At 37.1% G+C, this 18952-nt stretch overlaps 1 protein-coding gene across 1 annotated transcript in view; it reads left to right on the top strand.

Annotated features, from left to right (window-relative positions):
* Positions 1-18952, top strand: part of Acss3 (acyl-CoA synthetase short chain family member 3) — a 162832-nt gene that overhangs the window by 25962 nt on the left and 117918 nt on the right. Inside the window, exon 2 of the mRNA XM_051206396.1 lies at positions 2610-2754. Coding sequence (XP_051062353.1) covers positions 2610-2754 — 145 coding nt within the window. The remainder of the gene's footprint in view (positions 1-2609; positions 2755-18952) is intronic.

The raw sequence follows: 18952 nt of genomic DNA, 5'->3' as shown, positions 1-18952 counted from the left end.
GTGATGAATTGTGATGGTGTCTCCGTCATAGAGACTTTCACAATTTTTAGTATTAGTGTGTATGTATGTATGTGTGTATGTGTGTGTGCAAGTTAGTACATGTGAGAGCACACATGTAGGAGTCAGATGGCAACTTCCAGGAGTTTGTTCTCTTTTCCCACTTTACTTATGTTTATAAGACAGGAGGATTTCATGTAGCTCAGAGTGGTATGCAGCCAAGGATGAACTCAACCTTCTAATCCTCCTGTCTCCACCTCCAGAGTGCTAGAATGGCATGAACGTGTCACCATGCAGTCCTGGGGATCTAACCAAGGGCCATTTAATTGTTAGACAACCTCTCTGCCAATGAAGCTACATCTCTAATCCGTCTGCCTTGTCCGTGATGCAGGATAAGTTTTATTTCTGCCTTTTCCAGGCTTTTGCAGACTTTCCTCCTAGAATCACTTTTATTGTATCTCATAAGTTTGGGTGTGCCTTGTATCTGTTTCCATTCATTTATGCAAAGTCTTTACATCCTTTAACACATTTTGCCCCATTTTTTCATTCAGTAGTAAGTTGTTAAGTTTTTAAGAATTTTGTAAGTTTTCTATTGTTGACATCCAGCTTAGTTCATGGTGGTCAGATAGGATGTGGGTGTCATTTTGACTTTTTGATGTCTGTTGAGACTTTGTGTGTGTGTGTGTGTGTGTGTGTGTGTGTGTGTGTGTGTGTGTGTATGTGTGTGTGTGATTATATGGTTAATTTTGGGAGAGAAGAAGGGATATTCTTTGATGTTTGGGTGAACTGTTCTATAACTACCGGTTTGGTCCAGTTGGCTTATGATGCATGTTAGGTGCAGTATTTCTCTGCCTAGTGTTTCTCTGGATGACCTGTGTTATTGGCAAGAGTGGAGTATTGAAATCTCCCACTATCAGTGTGTGTGAGTTAATATGTGATTTAAGCTGTAGTAGTGTTTCTCTTATGAACTGGAGTGCCCTTGTGTTTGGTGCAATGCCATGCTAGTAGATTTTTCCTTAGGTGAGTATATAGTGTCCTTATCTATTTCTCCTGATTAGTTTGGGTTGAATCCTATTTTGTCAGATATTAAAATGGCTACATTTGCTTGCTTCTTAGCTTCATTTTCTTGGAATATCTTTTCTATATTTTTACTCTAAGGTGAATTCCTACTTTTTTGTTTGTTTTTGTTTTTTTTTTTCATTTCTAGTTTTCCTGCAGTTTTAGTTTTCTTTATTGATTTTATTTTCACTTGTTAAGTCTTGAACTGTTTCATCTCATTCTGCTTTTTGTTGTGTTTTTACAGATTTCTTTAAGGAATTAATCTATTTTCTCTCTAAGTTCCTTTAACATATTCTTAAAGGCTATTTTGAAGTCCTTGTCTTGTACTTCATCTACATTATATTTCTCATGGCCTACTGTAGTAGGGTTCTGTAGTGGGGACATTTTGTCTCTCCTAGCTGTTATGTTTTATGCTGGCTTCTAGGCATCTGGGTTTCTACTAGATGCTGATATCTGGTCTTGTTTTTGTTGGGTTAGTATTACATTTCTTGGTTCTGTTGCCCTCTCTGGATTTTAGGAGACTGTCATGGCTTTGGATTGCCTGGTAGAGCATGCTTCTAAGATCCTGGCAGGTGTGGTCACTGGGCGTTTTGGTTATAGTGTTTCTTCGAGTTGGGTGCTGACACTTAAGGATGGAGATGGGCTAGAAGGGGGTTTCTGAGAGGGTCCATAGAAGGGAAGAAAGCAGGTCTGCTTACACCCCTGTAAATGGGGGTGGAGAGCAAGAAGAAGCCACACCTAGTTACAGAGTTGGGGATGAAAGTGGGGGATTGGATTTGGAGGATTTGAAGATGACTGAAAATTCAGAGATCACCTACGTGCCTCACTGGCCAGTGTGGCCTCTGGAAAAGTTTCATTTGATATTGGTTACAGACCTTTAAGTAGAGACACATGACAGGAACTTGCAGCTAAGAACTGTAGCAGAGTCTGTGGAAGAATTCTACTTATTAGCTTGTTTCCCCTTGCCCAAGGATGGTGCTGTCCACAGTGGACTGTTAATTAACAATTAATAAATGTCCCTAAAGACATGTAAACAATCCTTCAATGCAGTTTTTCTCTTTCCAACTGTGTCAAGTTGACAGCTCTAGCAAACTATGACAATATGTTTCAAAGAACTGACTCTTTTAGTGTTTGTCTATTTGTAACAGCTAGCAGAATGTCTGCCATATATCTACCATTTCCCTTTTCATAATCTCTGATGTTTCTGCACCACACTTACAACATAAGATTCACTTTGTCTCTAGAAATATATTACCCAGGTACTGTAGATTCCCCTCTCACCCTAACCAGCAATATCCACAAAGATGTCAATTGAAAGTTCCAAGTGTATTTTTCCTGTTATGCATGAATATAAATCCATATTTAGTAAAGTAAAAATAATGTTCTCTAGGTGGCATTTTAAATATGCGCTTCACTACCATTATTTCCCATCTCGAAATGCTGCGGAAAACACTGTCCTGAGGGCATCTGGGGCAACTAGATATGGAACAAAGTGCTTAAACAAAACTATATCATGCGAAGAGTAATTTATTTTTCTTTCCAATGTGTTTCAGGTTTGTGGAAGGGATGCTTAATATCTGTTACAACGCTATTGACCGGCACATTGAAAATGGTCAAGGGGATAAGATTGCTATCATCTATGACAGTCCTGTTACAAACACTAAAGCGACTATCACCTACAGGGAAGTCTTGGAGCAGGTAAGATCACGAACATTCTCTGGATATTGGTTATTATATAGAAGTTATGTGTAGCTAACATATGTTCTCCTTACGGAGCTGTTTTAAATACAATGATATGTACTAATGATTTTTTTTTATAAGTGAACACTGATTTACATGTAAGCCAATTTAGATTTTTCTTAATGCCTTCATATTTGATAATGCTGAAATGTACTCATTTTACTTGGAGAGAGGCAAACAAATGTTCAGTTTTAAATGCTCTTCTGGCCTTAGATCAACACCCTCACAGCCACCCCTAGAACTAAAGGAGACTTCTCTTATTTTTTTTTTTAAATGCACATATAAGACTTCATTTATTTTATATTTACTATATTGACTATGTCAGTAATGAATGAATTAGTGAAAAGAAAAATAATGTCCAGGGCTATTGTATAATCATAGGAGTATTTGTCTTCAGTTTACCATTCAGGAGGCTTTTAAATTTATATTTTCTTGGTGAATTTTTTTTAATTATATTCAAACAATCTTTTTTTTTACATGTCAATCCCAGTTCCCTGTCCTTCCCTTCCTCCCCTGCCCCTGATCAACTCCCCATCTCATCTTCTTTCTGTTCTTCAGGGAGAGTGAGGCCTTCCATGGTAGATCTTCAAGATTTGTCACATCATTTGCTATTTTTTTCTTTCCCATTTTCCTTAACATTTCAAGGTAGTTTTCATCATTTTCATTTCTCTTATTTCTGAAGATGAACACTTTTTTTTTTTTGATGTTGTTTTGGAACTAGCTCTTGTAGGCCAGGCTGGTCTCAAACTAACAGACATCTGCCTGCCTCTGCCTCCCGGGTGCTGGGAATAAAGGCGTGGATGTTGAACATTTTTAAATTTATTTCGTAGCTACTTTTATGTCTTCTTCTGAGACCTCTCTGTTGAGTTTGGTAGCCTATTTTTAATTGGATCATTTGTTTTCTTGGCTCTTTGTGTTTTAGTTCTTTGTGTATCTTGAATATCAATCTACTATTACATGTATACGTTGGCAAAGGTTCTCACCATGGGTTTCCTCTTTAGCTGGTTTATTTGGAGTGGCTGAGGGAAAAATGGCAAGGGAAGAAGTAACGTAATTATATTTTAATTAAAATGTAGTTTAAAAATACTGTTGTAAAAATCCAGACTCTTGTGGCATTCAAGCCATTTTCAGATTCAACCACAACACCATCTCCAATTTTTATCTATTAATATTCTTAACCATTTATACAACGTCTCTTCTTCCTTCTCACCTATCCCTTCTTGTATGTGGTATGTGCATGTGCATGCATGCATACAGGTTTGCAGGTCACATGCATGGGTAGAAGCCTAAAGTTGATTTTGGTCTCTTCCTCTATTTTCTCCACCTTATTTTTTTGAAATGGGGTCTCCTGCTGGCTCTGAAGATCACTGTTTTGGCTAGATTTGATGGTCATTGAACTCGTGGGATCTGCTTACCTCTTTTCTCCCGCTGATAGGTCACACACATGACATGTGCCAACATACGTAGCTTTTTTTTTTTTTTTTTGCATATAGAGTATTTTTTATTTAATTTTATATAACAAAGTCCAATTAAATGAAAACAAACATTTATACACAATATTTGGGAATTTGGGCGTCGTTCTTTCCAAACTACTTCCTGCTGGTAAGGGGCGCTGTCTTGGGGGATTCGAAGAAGATTCAGATAACCTACCTGTAGTCTGTAGGGCTGTTTTGTCCAGCTGTTTGGAATGTAGGATCAGCTTCATACGTAGCTTTTAAGTGGTTGCTGGGGACATGAACTCTGATCGTCACTCCTGTGATACAAACATTTTGTGTGTGGAGCCATCGCTGTGAACATGCTACCATCCAACCCATCACCATTTGTGCATTTGGAGCTCTTTGAAATTTTTCATTCCTTTGTCTCACTCACTTTGTCTATGTATTACTGCACTTTTTGTTATAGGTTTCCCTTTTCACATTTTGGAAGAGGCTTTATCTGTGGTTGAAAAACTGCTCCTGTTATTTTGGCACAATGCAACACTCTCATTTTGCAAATTTGAAAGCTTAAGATAATTGCACATTTTAATTGATGTCAGATTGTACAGAATACGATGTTTATTCGCACACTATAAAACTATTATCTCTGTTAGCATATTGAATTTGGCGCATACACAAACATTGGAGTCAAATAAAAACCTTTAAGGAAATTGTAGACAGTAAGCGAGGCATCTTTTTCTGTTGCTTTCTCTTTACATTACGTAACTTTCTGAGATCATCACCTGCACATGTTTTTCCCAGAATATTTCTGCAAACTCATCTTATTTCCACCTGCTGAATCTGGACTGAGACTCTTCTGACTCCTATGCTAGTTTCAGTGTAGTGGGACATGAAAGTACTTAAGAGGGCCATTTCTCACAGCTGCTGTCAGCCTCTGAGTCCCCAGGCTCTCTTCTCCCAAGTACTAAGGGAAGAACTGTTCCAAAGAGAAGGCCATTGTTCTCTTGTTTTGATTATCTGCTTCCAGCTCCCTGCACTCTCTATTTTATTAAGTGAGGAAGACAGAGAAAGATTTAATGAGCAATGCTACTGAGAACAAACAGAAAGAACAATCTTTGTACCAGAGCTCATTTTTTTTTTATTTTTAAAATTGTTTTCCTTTTTTAAAATTAAATTTGAAACAAGCTTGTTTTACATGTCAATCCCAGTTCCCTCACCCTCCCATCCTCCCCTTTCATCCCCACCAAAACCCAGCCCATCCCCTTTCTGCTCCCCAGACTTCAGAGTCTGTCATATCATTCAGGACAGGGCCTAGGCCCTCCCCCATGTGTCTAGGCTGAGGGAGTTTACTTCCATGTGGGATGGTCTCATTTTAATCCACCTTGGTTCCTTTTCTCTTGGCATTTTCGATTGGTGAAACTTGATTTAAATGCTTAATGTTTCTCATTTAATTAATAAACTGAAAACTTTAGGCTAATGTGCCTCAGTGATAAGAGTGACAGTTTTAAAAGGAGAGCTCAGAGACTTTCCAAAATGGCTATGTTATCTGCACATCTGATTATTTTAAACAAGCCTTTGTTCAGGCGTTTGTCCCGGGATCAGAGCCCTGTTTAAGGTCTGTCCTCCATTCAGTAAATGTTCACCTTTGTATTGTCAAACTTTGTTTGGAATAAAGGAAAACAGCATTGAACAAATCTCTTAATGCCAAGTGCTGACAAAATACATAAACATGAAAATTCAGTTGTAATACAAGAATCAGGGTAGGGATTGGTTCTTAACTCTGGGGGGAAACAATGTGGGAAAGTACTGGTATTTGATATTGATTCTTCACCTCTATCAATTATCTGTGCTAACGGGTTTATTATTTTTAATCTTTAATTTGTTAAGTGTATGGATGTTGTGTGTGTGTGTGTGTGTGTGTGTGTGTGTGTGTGTGTGTGTGCGTGTGCCTGTATATGTGCACGTATGTACATTCTGAGGCAATAAGAGGATACACAGTCCTCTGGAACTGGAACTAAGGACCATGGTGAGCTGCCTTGATGGTCTTAGGAATCAAGCCTGAGTTTGCTGAAAGTACAGCCATGCTTTCAAGCATTGAGCCATCTCTTCGGTCAGACCCTGTGATAACTAATTTATAAAGACTAAAGGTTTATTTTGGGCTACTATTCAAGATTTCGTGTTCCTGTTTCTTTGGGCCCGTGATGTGTGGCAATGGTAGTGTTGGAGACTCTATGGTGAAGCAAACTGCTTACCTCATGCCTGGGAGACAGAAAACAGGGAGAAAGCCCAAGAACAGCTAACCCATTCTATAGACACAAACCTTAGCGACCCAAGGAAGCTCCACCCGCTATGGGTTCAGTTACTTCTTTCTCTGAGTACTTCTCCAGAGGCTGAACCTTGACAGACACATTCCAAAACCATAGTATTTCCCAACAGGAGCGAGTAAAACTTTCTGGTTGACACCTAGATTTACTTCAGTTGCTTATTTTGTACTTGAAATGAGTTTTAGCCTCCCCAGGTATCTTCGGACTCATGGTATGTCTGTTCTATTTTACCACCTTTATGATCTTCCCCGATCATATTTCCAAGTGTTCTTGCCTACACTGCTTGATAGCCCCCCTTTTCTTTCTTATTTATTACTCAATATTATTCCTTGGGTTTTACTTATATGCTCTTGGGTGATTCTGCTGCTTGCAATATGTAAGGTTTATAAGGACAGACATGTTTGTTTTATCTATAGAATGTTGCAAGGCACATAGGGAATATTTATTGAATTATGAATGAATGAATGAACTCACTACCTGAAATTTTAATGTCTACTCTACGTACTTGAATGAAATCCTCGAGTGCACATTAGTAACAGAACTTGAACACCTTTCCTAACTTATTTTCATTCTGCTTGATTCTCCAAAATGTATAAATTATCTTTAGGTTCTTCAAAATAAGCACCCGAAAAAATCTGCATGCCAGGAAGCATGCATATGTTTATCGTACTGTTTTCATTTTAACTCTTTTCAAGTTAACAGATTAGCATATTGAGTCTCATTGATATCAAAGGCATGTGTGTTTGTATGAACATAATATATAAACAGAATATCACAATTAGCATTGAATTAATCTCTCTGTATGAACTTTAGTTTTTGTTATCCCAGCAACCATAACTTTTAATGTGTATTCCCTAAGTAAAAAGGTGGCCTTCCATGAAAGGCACCTGAGAATTTTTTTTTCATGAATAGAGGCACATGAGGGAAATTGATAAAATGTAGTGTGTGTTAAATTTTCCTGATCTAATCCACCTCAAAGTGCCTATTATCTTTATTAAAGGTAATTTTTGCAATATAATTACAGCTGTAGTTGTAATTATGAAGGCTTAATAATTTAGCAGAGAAAATTACTCTGCAATCATGGGCTGTTTTTTTGTGAGAAGTCCACTTCCAATCCCTGCTCTTCAGGATGCTCTCCTCGAGTATGAAATCAATCTTCTCAGAAATAGGTCATGGGAAAGTCGTCTAATGCTCCATTATCATTCTCACCAATATTATGCTTAAGCAGACATCCAAAAGCAGAGGTAGAGTATATTATACACTCAAATCTAGTGATGGTCTTGTTGAAAGGGAGACAATATTTCATCTATTTTCTATCTCAAAGATACCCAAATAAATACTAAAGCCAAATAAATACTAAAACACACTAAATGTATATTTCTGTAAATTATTGTTTTGATGCTTGATAAGTAGATGAGTGATGCATATATATATATATATATATATATATATATATATATATATATATATTTCAATCACTCACACAATTTCCCAGCCCTGGTGTCAATATGTTCAGTTCTATATACAGGCAGTACATTTAGTTTCAAAGAAAATTAAGATGATATCCATATATTATTACATTTCTTACAAATAATATTTGTAGGTAACTAGATCAGGAAGCACAGTATTCCAAAGCCACCAGAAGCCCTCATTATTGTTCCTTTACTTACATCTCATCTGGTCCCCATATGAGTGCAACTCTGACACATTCATGAGATATGCCTAAGTTTAAACTTTATACAAATTGAATACTGTAATATTTTATGCACATGGAGTTTATCTCCCAACTTTCTGTTTATGACGTTCATTTTTATCCCCAGATGCGGTTTGGTTACCTGAGAAGTACCTGGTTAAGAGCATTGCTGAACTTGATGATGCTATGTATACATTGGGATTGGGTTACATTAGGAGTGAGGTGTGTGGTTCACTTTTGGCTCATGCAGAGAGTGATTTGTTATTTTACAGTGGTTGTAGCCATTTCTGTTTTCCCTGCTGCGTGAACACATAATTTTCCAGCACTGTTGACAGTTGCATAACTGTTTAATTTTAGTCCCTTTGATGAATGTGCATGTGTGGCAGTCACACATTATGGTTTTAGTTCACTTTTTTGCCTCCAATAGATGTTGAAGCTGAGCCTCCTCATGGTGGATGACCCACACCTTTTACCCATTCACTTTTGGACAGGATTTTTACACTGCCATGTTTTCAGATTTAGGAAGGAAACATTTTCAAAATTAAGAAAATCTTCGTCAACATATTTAAACCATAGAAATAAAACAACACAAGTTAAAGAATTTACATTATTTTATGAATCTGAAGCTGAAAAATATATTTTTCTCTATTTCTAAGGGAACTAATGAAAGAAAAAAATAACTTCACCATGATAGTTCCCCCTAGATCCTCTTTGAAACAATTTAGACATGAATATTCTCCAGCATAATGTCTTGGAAGAAGAAACGTGAGTTCCTTTGCTTAAGGCAGACAAAAGGAAAAATTTAAAACCCACAGAGATAATGCTGTGTTGATATTTTCACTGATATTAAAAGGCTTTGGTTAAATTGATTTTGAGTGATGAAGTCCAAACACTTTTCATAACCCTTTTTGTCTTTGTGAATTCATTTTATGTTGTAATGTTTTACACATGCATGTGCTCATGCCTGAACACACACACACACACACACACACACACACACACACACACACACACACAGAGTCTTCTACTAGAAGCACTTGTATTCAACTTAAACAAGTTATACTCAACTAAATATTAACTTGAATTGCTCCAAAATTATTACAACTTAGAAAATTTGTTAGATTCGGAGATTATTCAAAAATAAAGGAACCAATTACGAGTTCAGTTTTAATAGACAATATAGGGAACTACTAATTAAAAGGAAGGAAAAATGCCTCAATATCTGCTAGTTTTCCAATTTTAATATTTAAAATCACTTATTGGAGATGAAAGCTGCCTGCTTTTTCCACATAATTCTGAAATAGTACAACAAGCCCCTCTAATTTTCTCGCTTGGTTTTTGTAGATTATATTATCTATGAAAGCAAGATTACTGTTTGGAGTAAAAACTAACTTCCTTTCACTTCTTGCTACACCAGATGCTATTTTACCACTGTGAGACCCAGAGCACCTTCCTCATAATTTTCTCCAAAGGACTGGTTTGTTCTTCCATTTTACTCCACTTGTAAATATCCCAGTGTGGAAAAGGAAATCCCGTAGGTGAGAGCAATATTTTATTCATCTTTTAACCTACACAGTAGCTAAGATAGGTCTCCCACAGAGAAGGATCATATCGCATGCTGGCAGAGTTCAGGAATGGAACATTCGATAACGTTCATTAAAAAGTAAAGACAAATCCAGTCTGTGACTAAGAGAATTAATGATTTCTAAAAATATCATCGTCCTCCCACATGTTAATTTTCATATGAAGGTTTTTATTTTTAATGGGGAGAACACAGTCCCTGTTCTAATGTGTTTCTTAACTTTGAAGATCTTTATCCTGCCCTACTTACAGCTCTGCTCATGACCCTTTCCTTGTGTCGTCGTTTTCAAAATCTGGGAAAGTAGTGCATAGACTTTATTCTTGTATTTTCTTAGTAAATGTATCCTATTCATTGGTACATCTTACTAAATGATGTGTCTGCAGGATGGCTACCCTATGAGCTATCAGCAAATCAGTTAAACAAAACCAGGAGGCTCTTTCAGGGATTCTTTATTCTGGACTAAATTATAAAAATCAAGTGTACTGATGCAAAGCACACATGAGGTAGCCCATCCACGGCACTATGGATATTATGAGTTCCAGTAGTGAATGTTAACTGTCTTTGTACACAGGGTAAACACATTGTCATTGGGGAAATATATTATGAAGTACACATTAATTCACTATAGCGAAAGTAAAAGAAAAACAAAGGCTAGTGAGCAACTTGGGTTCCTTTTTTCGAGAGGTATTTCCAAAGTAGAGGCTTGTCACCGACCTGATAAGCCCTGTGCCAAGCCATGAATAAAATGCAGCCAATAACATTTGAATATTTACACGGAAATTTTGTTGTGCAGAGACTGTGAAACTGAAGTAGACCTGGCCCCTTTGGGAAATCTAGAGGAGAGTGGTAGGTCCTGATTGGAAGACAGACTGTGTAGAAACTTACAGACCAGGACCAAGGCTGTATTTATTCCCAATATAGCGGAAATTGCTAAAGGAGTCATTTTGTCTTCTCTGTGAGGCATGCAAGAAAAATAGGATGAAAGCAGATGACAGTGGTTCAGAAGAAGAAATGAGTAGGCATAGAGCTTACCGTGAATGACCCTAGAGCAGTAACTTTCACGGACATATAGGCAATGGGGAGATATTGTAAAGATAGTCTGTACCGTGGCTTTTTGGAAGCATAATGCAAAGACAGCCTGTGTCATGGCTTATTGGTGGTTGCTCCACACTTGAACATCAACGAGCATCGCTGGCTATATCTGCCACATTCTTGAAAAACAAACAAACAAACAAACAAAAACAGTGGTGATACATTGTTTATGATTTATTAAAGCTACTGGAGATCAAAATAGGAGAGCAGCCATGATAGATAGGTGGTAGTGGTACACGCCTTGAATCCCAGGACTCAGGATTAAGAGGCAGACAGATCTCTGTTAGTTCAAGGCCACGCTGACTACACAAAATTGATCCGGTCCTAAATGAAACATTTCATACAAAGGCAATCTGGAGACCTGGGATCAGTACAAGGGAGGTGGAGACAGGAGTGATGTGGCTGGGCAGAGAGAGGAGTAGCAGGGGGTCTGTAAGAAGCTTTTACCTCTGAGGGTTCGTAGGGACAGGATTGCCATTTCAGCTGGGTAGAAGTAAGATCAGCTGACTTGGTTGCTTTGCTTCTCTGATCTTTAGCTTGAAGTTTGAACCCCAATATCTGTCTCTGGGTCTTTTTTTTTTTTTAACTATGCTACAAAAATCCCTGAATTTCAGTTACTTGCATATGTCCCCTTTGTTCCCATGGTTGAAGTCTTATTTTTCCACTATAAAGGACTGATTGTTTCTATGTAATTTTCCAGGTAGAACCATTGGAATAGTGACTTATCGTTTTTGCTCCTTATCTCTCATATGGGTCTATATCTATGACAGATAGAACATCATAGGCATGTAATATTTATGGTTTTAATCATTTAAAGGTTTTCTAAGAATTTATGCAATCCTTTGGGGGAAGAAATCTCATAAATGTTGTTGTCTGAAAGCTAAGTTTTAGTACTCAATTTTCCTTTGTATTTGGTCTTGGCCTACATCCCTGCCTACACAGCCAGGAGACATTCTTATTTCCTTGTCTTCCCCACCATGTTCTCAAACAGTGAGCCTGAAGCAATCTTTTCTTCTTCATAAAAACAAAATACTCTAATAGAGTATAGAGTATAGATGGCTTTACTAGCTCTACCATTTGACCATTGCCTACAAGAGAGTCTGGGGAATAGTGTAGTCAGGTGGGTTAGATGGGCAGTTATAAGTGTCAACTGCAAGGAATTATTTCATTCATAAAGATCTTACCTTTAAATAATTATACTCTATGAACATCAATAATTAATGAGCCTAAAGTGAGTGGGAACTGAATAAATTGTATCACATGGAACCATATCATAGAGTATCTGGTTAGGAATAAGCAATGCATTTTTTATTGGAGTAAACTATTACTCTGAGATATAATTCATTTTGATTGTATGTCATTAATTAGATTAGTCAAAGAAGTTATAAAGCTAAATATATTATAATTCTTTAAGTTCAGTATTTCATTGTTTTTCTGGTGAGAATGACATTAAAAATTGAATATATTGTGATACTGCTAGAACAAAGCCTTACATAGCAAAGCATTAATAATAAGCCATTATCATGAAGAAGAAACTGAGGTTTAGCAGTGTCCCCCATGATACATATATTATTTGAGCCATGAAAAGCAGATAGAAATATGTGGCTCTTACCTAAGTGGCTCCCCTGCAAGACTGAGTCCAGAACTTTTGAAGATTTTGCCAAGACTTGCCATTGCCTGGTTTAACAATGATGGTACATACCCTGAAGCTAAAACTGCAGTCACTGATGGTGGTTCTAGACCTATGCTCATGATGGAGGAAGATAGGTCAAAGTTAATGTTAAAAAAAATGAGCAAAATATGAAAGAAATTATACTTCTGTAAGCAGGACTTAGGGAGAGTTGGAAATATTTATTCCTTTTTCTGTTGATCAGCAGATGTACCTGCTTCATACTCAGCAGTAGTACAGCTGAACACCTCAACAACTCAAAACTTGACCTTCAATAATTAACATGGGAAATTATAAAATCATTTTACCTGACATAATGTCATAAGAAGTAGAGGATAAGACTCATTAACATGTATCGAGCAACACTGAGTGGCTAAAGTGATGGAAATAAAGCTGCCTTTTGGGTATGTGAAATAGTATTTTTCACGAACCTTTTTCAATTAGATAAAATAACACTATGGAGATGATGTTATTTAAAATTATTTAAATTCATTCCACTTGAATCATTTATCACTTTTTATGTTCATATTTATGCCCTTTGTAGAGATGTATCATAAAGTAAAATAAATTCGAATGAGGTAATGGAAAGTCACAGTAAATTGAATTATTGTCAAGATTATAGATCAGGGGAAATTGATGGCTTGTTTTTTTCATGTCACACATAATAATTCAAATCTATGCAATTTTATTACATGTGGTTTGTAGGGAAAATTTAGTATATAAATATTCATGGTAAGTTATTATGGCTACTTGTTATTAGTTATTATTTTGTGGTTTATATCTGTGCTTCCTTTAACTCTACGTAGAGTCTTTGGTTGACTGACACAAATGTTATTAAAAACATCTGACTGCTGAAATGACTCCCTTCACTATTTCATTCCTTATTCCATTCTGCTCATTTTCTGAGAATATTTCACATGCATTGATTGGCTTTTGGGATATACCCAGCAACAAAACCATGATGGTTAATAGGAGCATGGTCCAATGCTGCAAAATGTGCTTGATGTGCCCAGAGCAATTGTCATGTTATGAAATTGCTGGTGTTTGTTCAATCAAATAATTAGTGCAGGATTGACCTAAACAAGCATGGTTTCTGATGAGGTCTTCTGTTTGTTTTATGACAACCTTTCTTTAAAAGACAGGAGAAAAATAAGGAAATTAATCTAATTGATAATCTTATCAATCTTTTTCTTTCAAAATTGTGAGACACATCTTATGAAAATAAAAAATTGGGCATTATTTAGATAGTGACTGAATCATTTTAATATATAGTCAAATCCCATAGTCTATCTTTTTCTCTTTCTACACACACACTCAGGCAACAATGTGATATATAGTATTGTAATTTTTAAAAGTGGTGTGAGACATATATGGATATTCACTCAGTCTTGACACATGAAGTAGGACCTAGGCCCTGCTCCAAATGATATGACAGACTTCGAAGATTCCCATGGAAGGCCTCACCCTCCCTGGGGAGCAGAAAGGGGATGGGATGGGGTTTGGGATGGGTACAGGGGAGCAAGGGAGGTGTGAGGGAACTGGGATTGACATGCAAAACAAGCTTGTTGCAAATTTAAATAAAAATATGAAAATAAGATAAAAGAAAGGGGTGTGACAGAGAAAGATGCCATGTGACAAACATGAAGAGGATTTTTTTTTTTTTTAATTAGAGAAAGAGATCATAAAATGGGAAATGGGGACAGGATCAGTGGGAGAGAGGAAAATGAGGCAGAAAGTTAGAGAGGGAGAGAAAGTCACACACACACACACACACACACACACACACAAGAGACAGAGAGAGAGAGGGAGGAGAGAGAGAGAGAGAGAGGAGAAAGAGGAGGAGGAGGATGGGAGGCAAGCAGGGCCCTTTTAGTAGGGAACATAGTGAATGTGCACAGGTGGTGCTCTTTGTGGCTGCAGCTGAGGGCGTATCCTGTCAGATCCTCAAGGACAGGCTGGTACAGATGAATGAACACTAACAAACAGGATAGAAAAATAATCAAACCTATAAAGTATTGAACTACTTGTTATATTAATATATTAATTTAACATGGTGAATAATGTCTTCCTACAACTAAATAACTGAAAACAAATGCAGTGATCTTTGGCTTTGTTGACATGTATCGCGGTAAATAAGGATCAGGATAAACAAATAGGCCGGATAGATGTTTATTCAGGGAGAAATAACTTACAACCTAGACAGATGAACACCAGGAAATTCAACCCGATCCTCTCCTGTCCGAGTCACGCCAGAAAGAGAGCACCTTTCCTGGCCCCCTCCGACCTCCTTCCACAGGTCACTCCGCCCATGGCTCCACCCCCAATGGGCGTGGTCAGTGCCACAGAAGGACTATCTCACTACAGACATGCTCTCTTTAAAGTCTCAATTCTCGAGTCACTTATTGATGAGTGACTCAATAAAACTTTTGATTATGCAATGTTCCATGACATCATCATTGTTTTAATTTACATGGTATAATAAAAAGTAGCACACAATTAGTTTAAACGATTGCCCAGATGATCCAGAGTATGATTCCCCATTCATTAAAAAACTATAACATTTATGAAAATGAAAAATAAGATTTCATCCAGTTAACTGAACTTTGAAAACATTACTACAGATCCCATTTAGAGAAACTCTGAACTGAACATTAAATTAGTCAAGAGAAGAGAGATTTGGCTTCAACTGGCAGTATAGGCTTTTGTATTTAATGGTCTTCATTAGCCAATGATTGCAGGGTATAAAAGATAGAGAGGATGTTTTGAGGTAATAACTTACAGTGGGTGGGGAGTTGACTCAGTAGGTAGAGTGCTGTTTGTCTTAGGATGAGGACTTGGGGCGACAGGTTGCTCTTATAAACCTAGAACTGGGGGGTAAAAGGAAGAAACAAGGAACTTAGGGATTGCTGGCTAGCCACCCAATAAAATAGCCAAACTGTTTCATAAGCTCCATGATTAGTGAGACTCTGTTCTCAAAAAATAAGGTAGAGAGCGATGTGTCCATGCTATGCGTGCATACAATCAAATACTTGAGCACATACCTGTGCACAACACACATGAATAAACAAAATGAGAACTCCCAACCATGTTGGTTATATACTGCAAGCACAAGCCCTCAATTAAATGTTTTGCTTTATAAGTTGCCTTGGACATGGTGTTCTGTCACGGCAACACAAAAGTAGCTAAGACAACATTAAACATTAACTCACAGTAAGGAGTAAGGTTACAATAGTTACAATTAGGAGGGAAATGAAGTGATCACAATTGTATACCCTTGAACTCACAGTTCTGGAAATATGCTTTCCCTCCAGTATGATTTGACTTATTTGGTACATGGATGATGAGAGTAAAGAATTGAAATGATCCAGATTTATGGTTCTGCCATGGAGTTAATACTCACTCTCTGCCCTCACTCAAGAGATGTGTCAGTACTGGCAAGAGAGGAGTTGCATGGATGAACAAAAACAACAACAAAAATGTAGCCAGGTGCGGTGGTCTGAGTGATAATGGTTCCCATAGGCTTATATATTTGAATACTTTGTCTCCAGTTGGTGGTACTATTTGGAAGGATTGGGGGGGGGGGAGAGGGCGGTGTGTCACTGGAAGCAAGTTCTGAGACTCCTGCTATTCCCAATTTCTGTCTGTGTCATGGTTGTAAATCAAGAGCCAAGTTCTCAGCTGTTCTTTTATTCTGCCATCATTTACTTTGACCCCCTGAAGCCAGAAGCCAAATTAATCACTTCCTTTTATAGGCTGTCTTCAGTATGGTATTTTATCATAGCAATAGTAAAATAACACAGATATTAGGGCAATACAAAGAAAGGAGACTTGGGTAGTCACCATATATCATGAGAGCCACAATAAAGTATTTTAAGAGTATTCTGTGTAAAATTACAAACTGTTTGAAAATATGATGTGGTTGTGTTACTTAAGAACACCAGGGTTTTAAAATAAACCCAACAAAAGTTATGAACTCTGAGTTCAAATTTTCCTTATGCATTTTCAGAGTTTAATGTATCCCCACAAAATCAAATTCTATGATTCTACTGTGTCTCTACTTACAGAATACATCCATTCCACAAACATGTTTGTTCATTTTAACTGTGTGATGGTTTGAATGTAACTGGACCCCATAAGATCATGGGGAATGTCACTATTGGAGGTATGGCCTTGTTGGAGGACATGTGTCACTGTGGAGGTGGGCTTTGAGGTCTCATGTGCTCAAGCCATACCCAGTGTCTCAGTTTACTTCCTGTTGCCTTTGGGTCAAGATATAGAATGTTCAGCACCTCTGGCATCATGTCTGCCTAATGCTGCTATGTCCCACCATGATAATAATGGATGAAAGATCTGAAACTATAAGACACACCAATAAATATTTTCCTTTATAAGATTTTCAGTCATCATTGTATCTCTTCACAGCAATAGAAACTCACTAAGACAAACTGCATGGCAGAACTATACACTTGGATTGGTTCTGTTATTTCCGATCTTTACCCAATGTGTATAATATTTTGGAAGAATAAATAACAAGTTTATGGAAGTCAGTTCTCTATACATTCAGGCTCCAAAACCTCTGTCTTCTATTTTATTTGAAACCCTGTCTAATAAATTTCACTTCTTTCAAACACCATTTTATATTTTTGACCTTCTATCTCAGTCCTTCAAGCTTAATAGGGAAAATTAATTCAAACCTGGGAGCTATGATTAAAACTTTCTGTTATCAAACCCACAGATTTTCTGTCTATAGACTTTCCTGTGCCCACCCTTTCTGATTCTGCTTTTTTTTTTTTTTTTTTTTTTTTTTTTTTTTTTCTGTTCACAACTGTTGCTTCCTTGAGATCAAGATGTCAGTCTTTGAGATCTTTCCCATCTGTTGTTTGTTGGTCTCTTGTAATTTCAATCAGTGCTGGAGTCTTTTAAAACCAGAATTAATAATAAAGGAGGTTGTACCATGGGGACCTAGCATGTGTTGCACAGCTCCCACAGTGAGGAGATTATGATTTTTTTTTCCGCCAGAGAGAAACTATTAGTGTTTGAGTACTTAGAGATTTAACCTGCCTTTATCAGTCCCTGCATGTATTGAAATATTGCATGGAATCTAGTTAGTAAGCACAATGTATATGCTCTTTTACATCAATTAAAATTAATTCAAAATTTAAAAATAACAAACCAAACAAATCTTTCTGCTGCTTCTTTAGTTACTAGTTAATTTGGAAATGATGAACTGCTTTCTTTTTCCTATTTTTATTGCATACTTCCCTAAGACTCTCTAAAATATTCACTACAGTTAATCACCATTATAAGTCAATATTTTACATCATTTGTTTAGTTACAGTCTTGGAAACTCACCTCTCACTTCTGCCTGGCTCCTTTTGTGTTCTTCTTAGCTGCCGTGTTCTCCGATTTTTGTCTAAAAAATGAATGCTTTTCTTCTGTCTGGCCCCTCTTAAGTAAGACCTTTTCTGGCTTTCTTCTCTCGGTTTTACACACCCTACCTGCGTGATTATTCTTGCCCCCTTGACTTTTGTTGACACCCATGACATGTGAAAGTTGTGTCCATATCACCAATATCTCTCTCCAAATGTTAAGAAGATAATTGGTGGGTACCGAATAAATATCCAAACTCAGTAGTTCATCTCCATTTAGACTTAAACATGCCAAGCCCATGTTCCTTCTGCATCCAAGCTTTTTGTGGTTGTTACCATCTTTCAGAGAGTAACTAAAAATGAATACTTTCCTCCTACTTCTCTGGAAAGTATCAATTACCTTTTCCCATACTCCACAATGAGCAATTCTCATTAAGTACAAGTCTCACAAGTCCAATTTATGAAATAACCAGTGCATGTATAGAATTTGTAAAATTCATATTTCCACAGAGTTAACCTTTTGAAATTATTTTACCCTTTGTGTGGTTTGAACATACAATATTTCATAGGTCTTTATGTTAAGGGCTTGGGACTCAGAATGGAGTATTAGGAGGTTCTGTGGACCATTAGGTTGTAGGACTTAATAGGAGAACATTAGATCATTGGAACTGTGCCCCTTGAAGTGTCATTGAATCTTGATATCTCTCTGTCTCTCTGTAACGTCTCCACCTCATCCTCCTATTATGATGTGCTACCCTGCCAAGATAGCAAAGAGATGGGTCTGCCTGCTCTTGGACTCTAAATTCCAGAACTCTGAGCTGAAATTAATTATTTTAACCAAGGAATGTTTGATTCCTTGGTTATTAAGATTATTTTTATGAGCTGAAGCTGTGTAGCACAGTAGCATTGTTCTTAGGACAAGTCTAAACTCAAAGGGCTTTAACAAGTTGCATATTTGGTATATTTTCTGACCTTTCTAACCCTCTCATAT

This window comes from Phodopus roborovskii, unplaced genomic scaffold (assembly GCF_943737965.1).
Source record: "Phodopus roborovskii unplaced genomic scaffold, PHOROB, whole genome shotgun sequence".
NCBI lineage: Eukaryota > Metazoa > Chordata > Mammalia > Rodentia > Cricetidae > Phodopus > Phodopus roborovskii.
The sequence above is the reverse complement of the archived record's forward strand: the minus strand, read 5'-3'. Positions and strand labels throughout refer to the sequence as shown.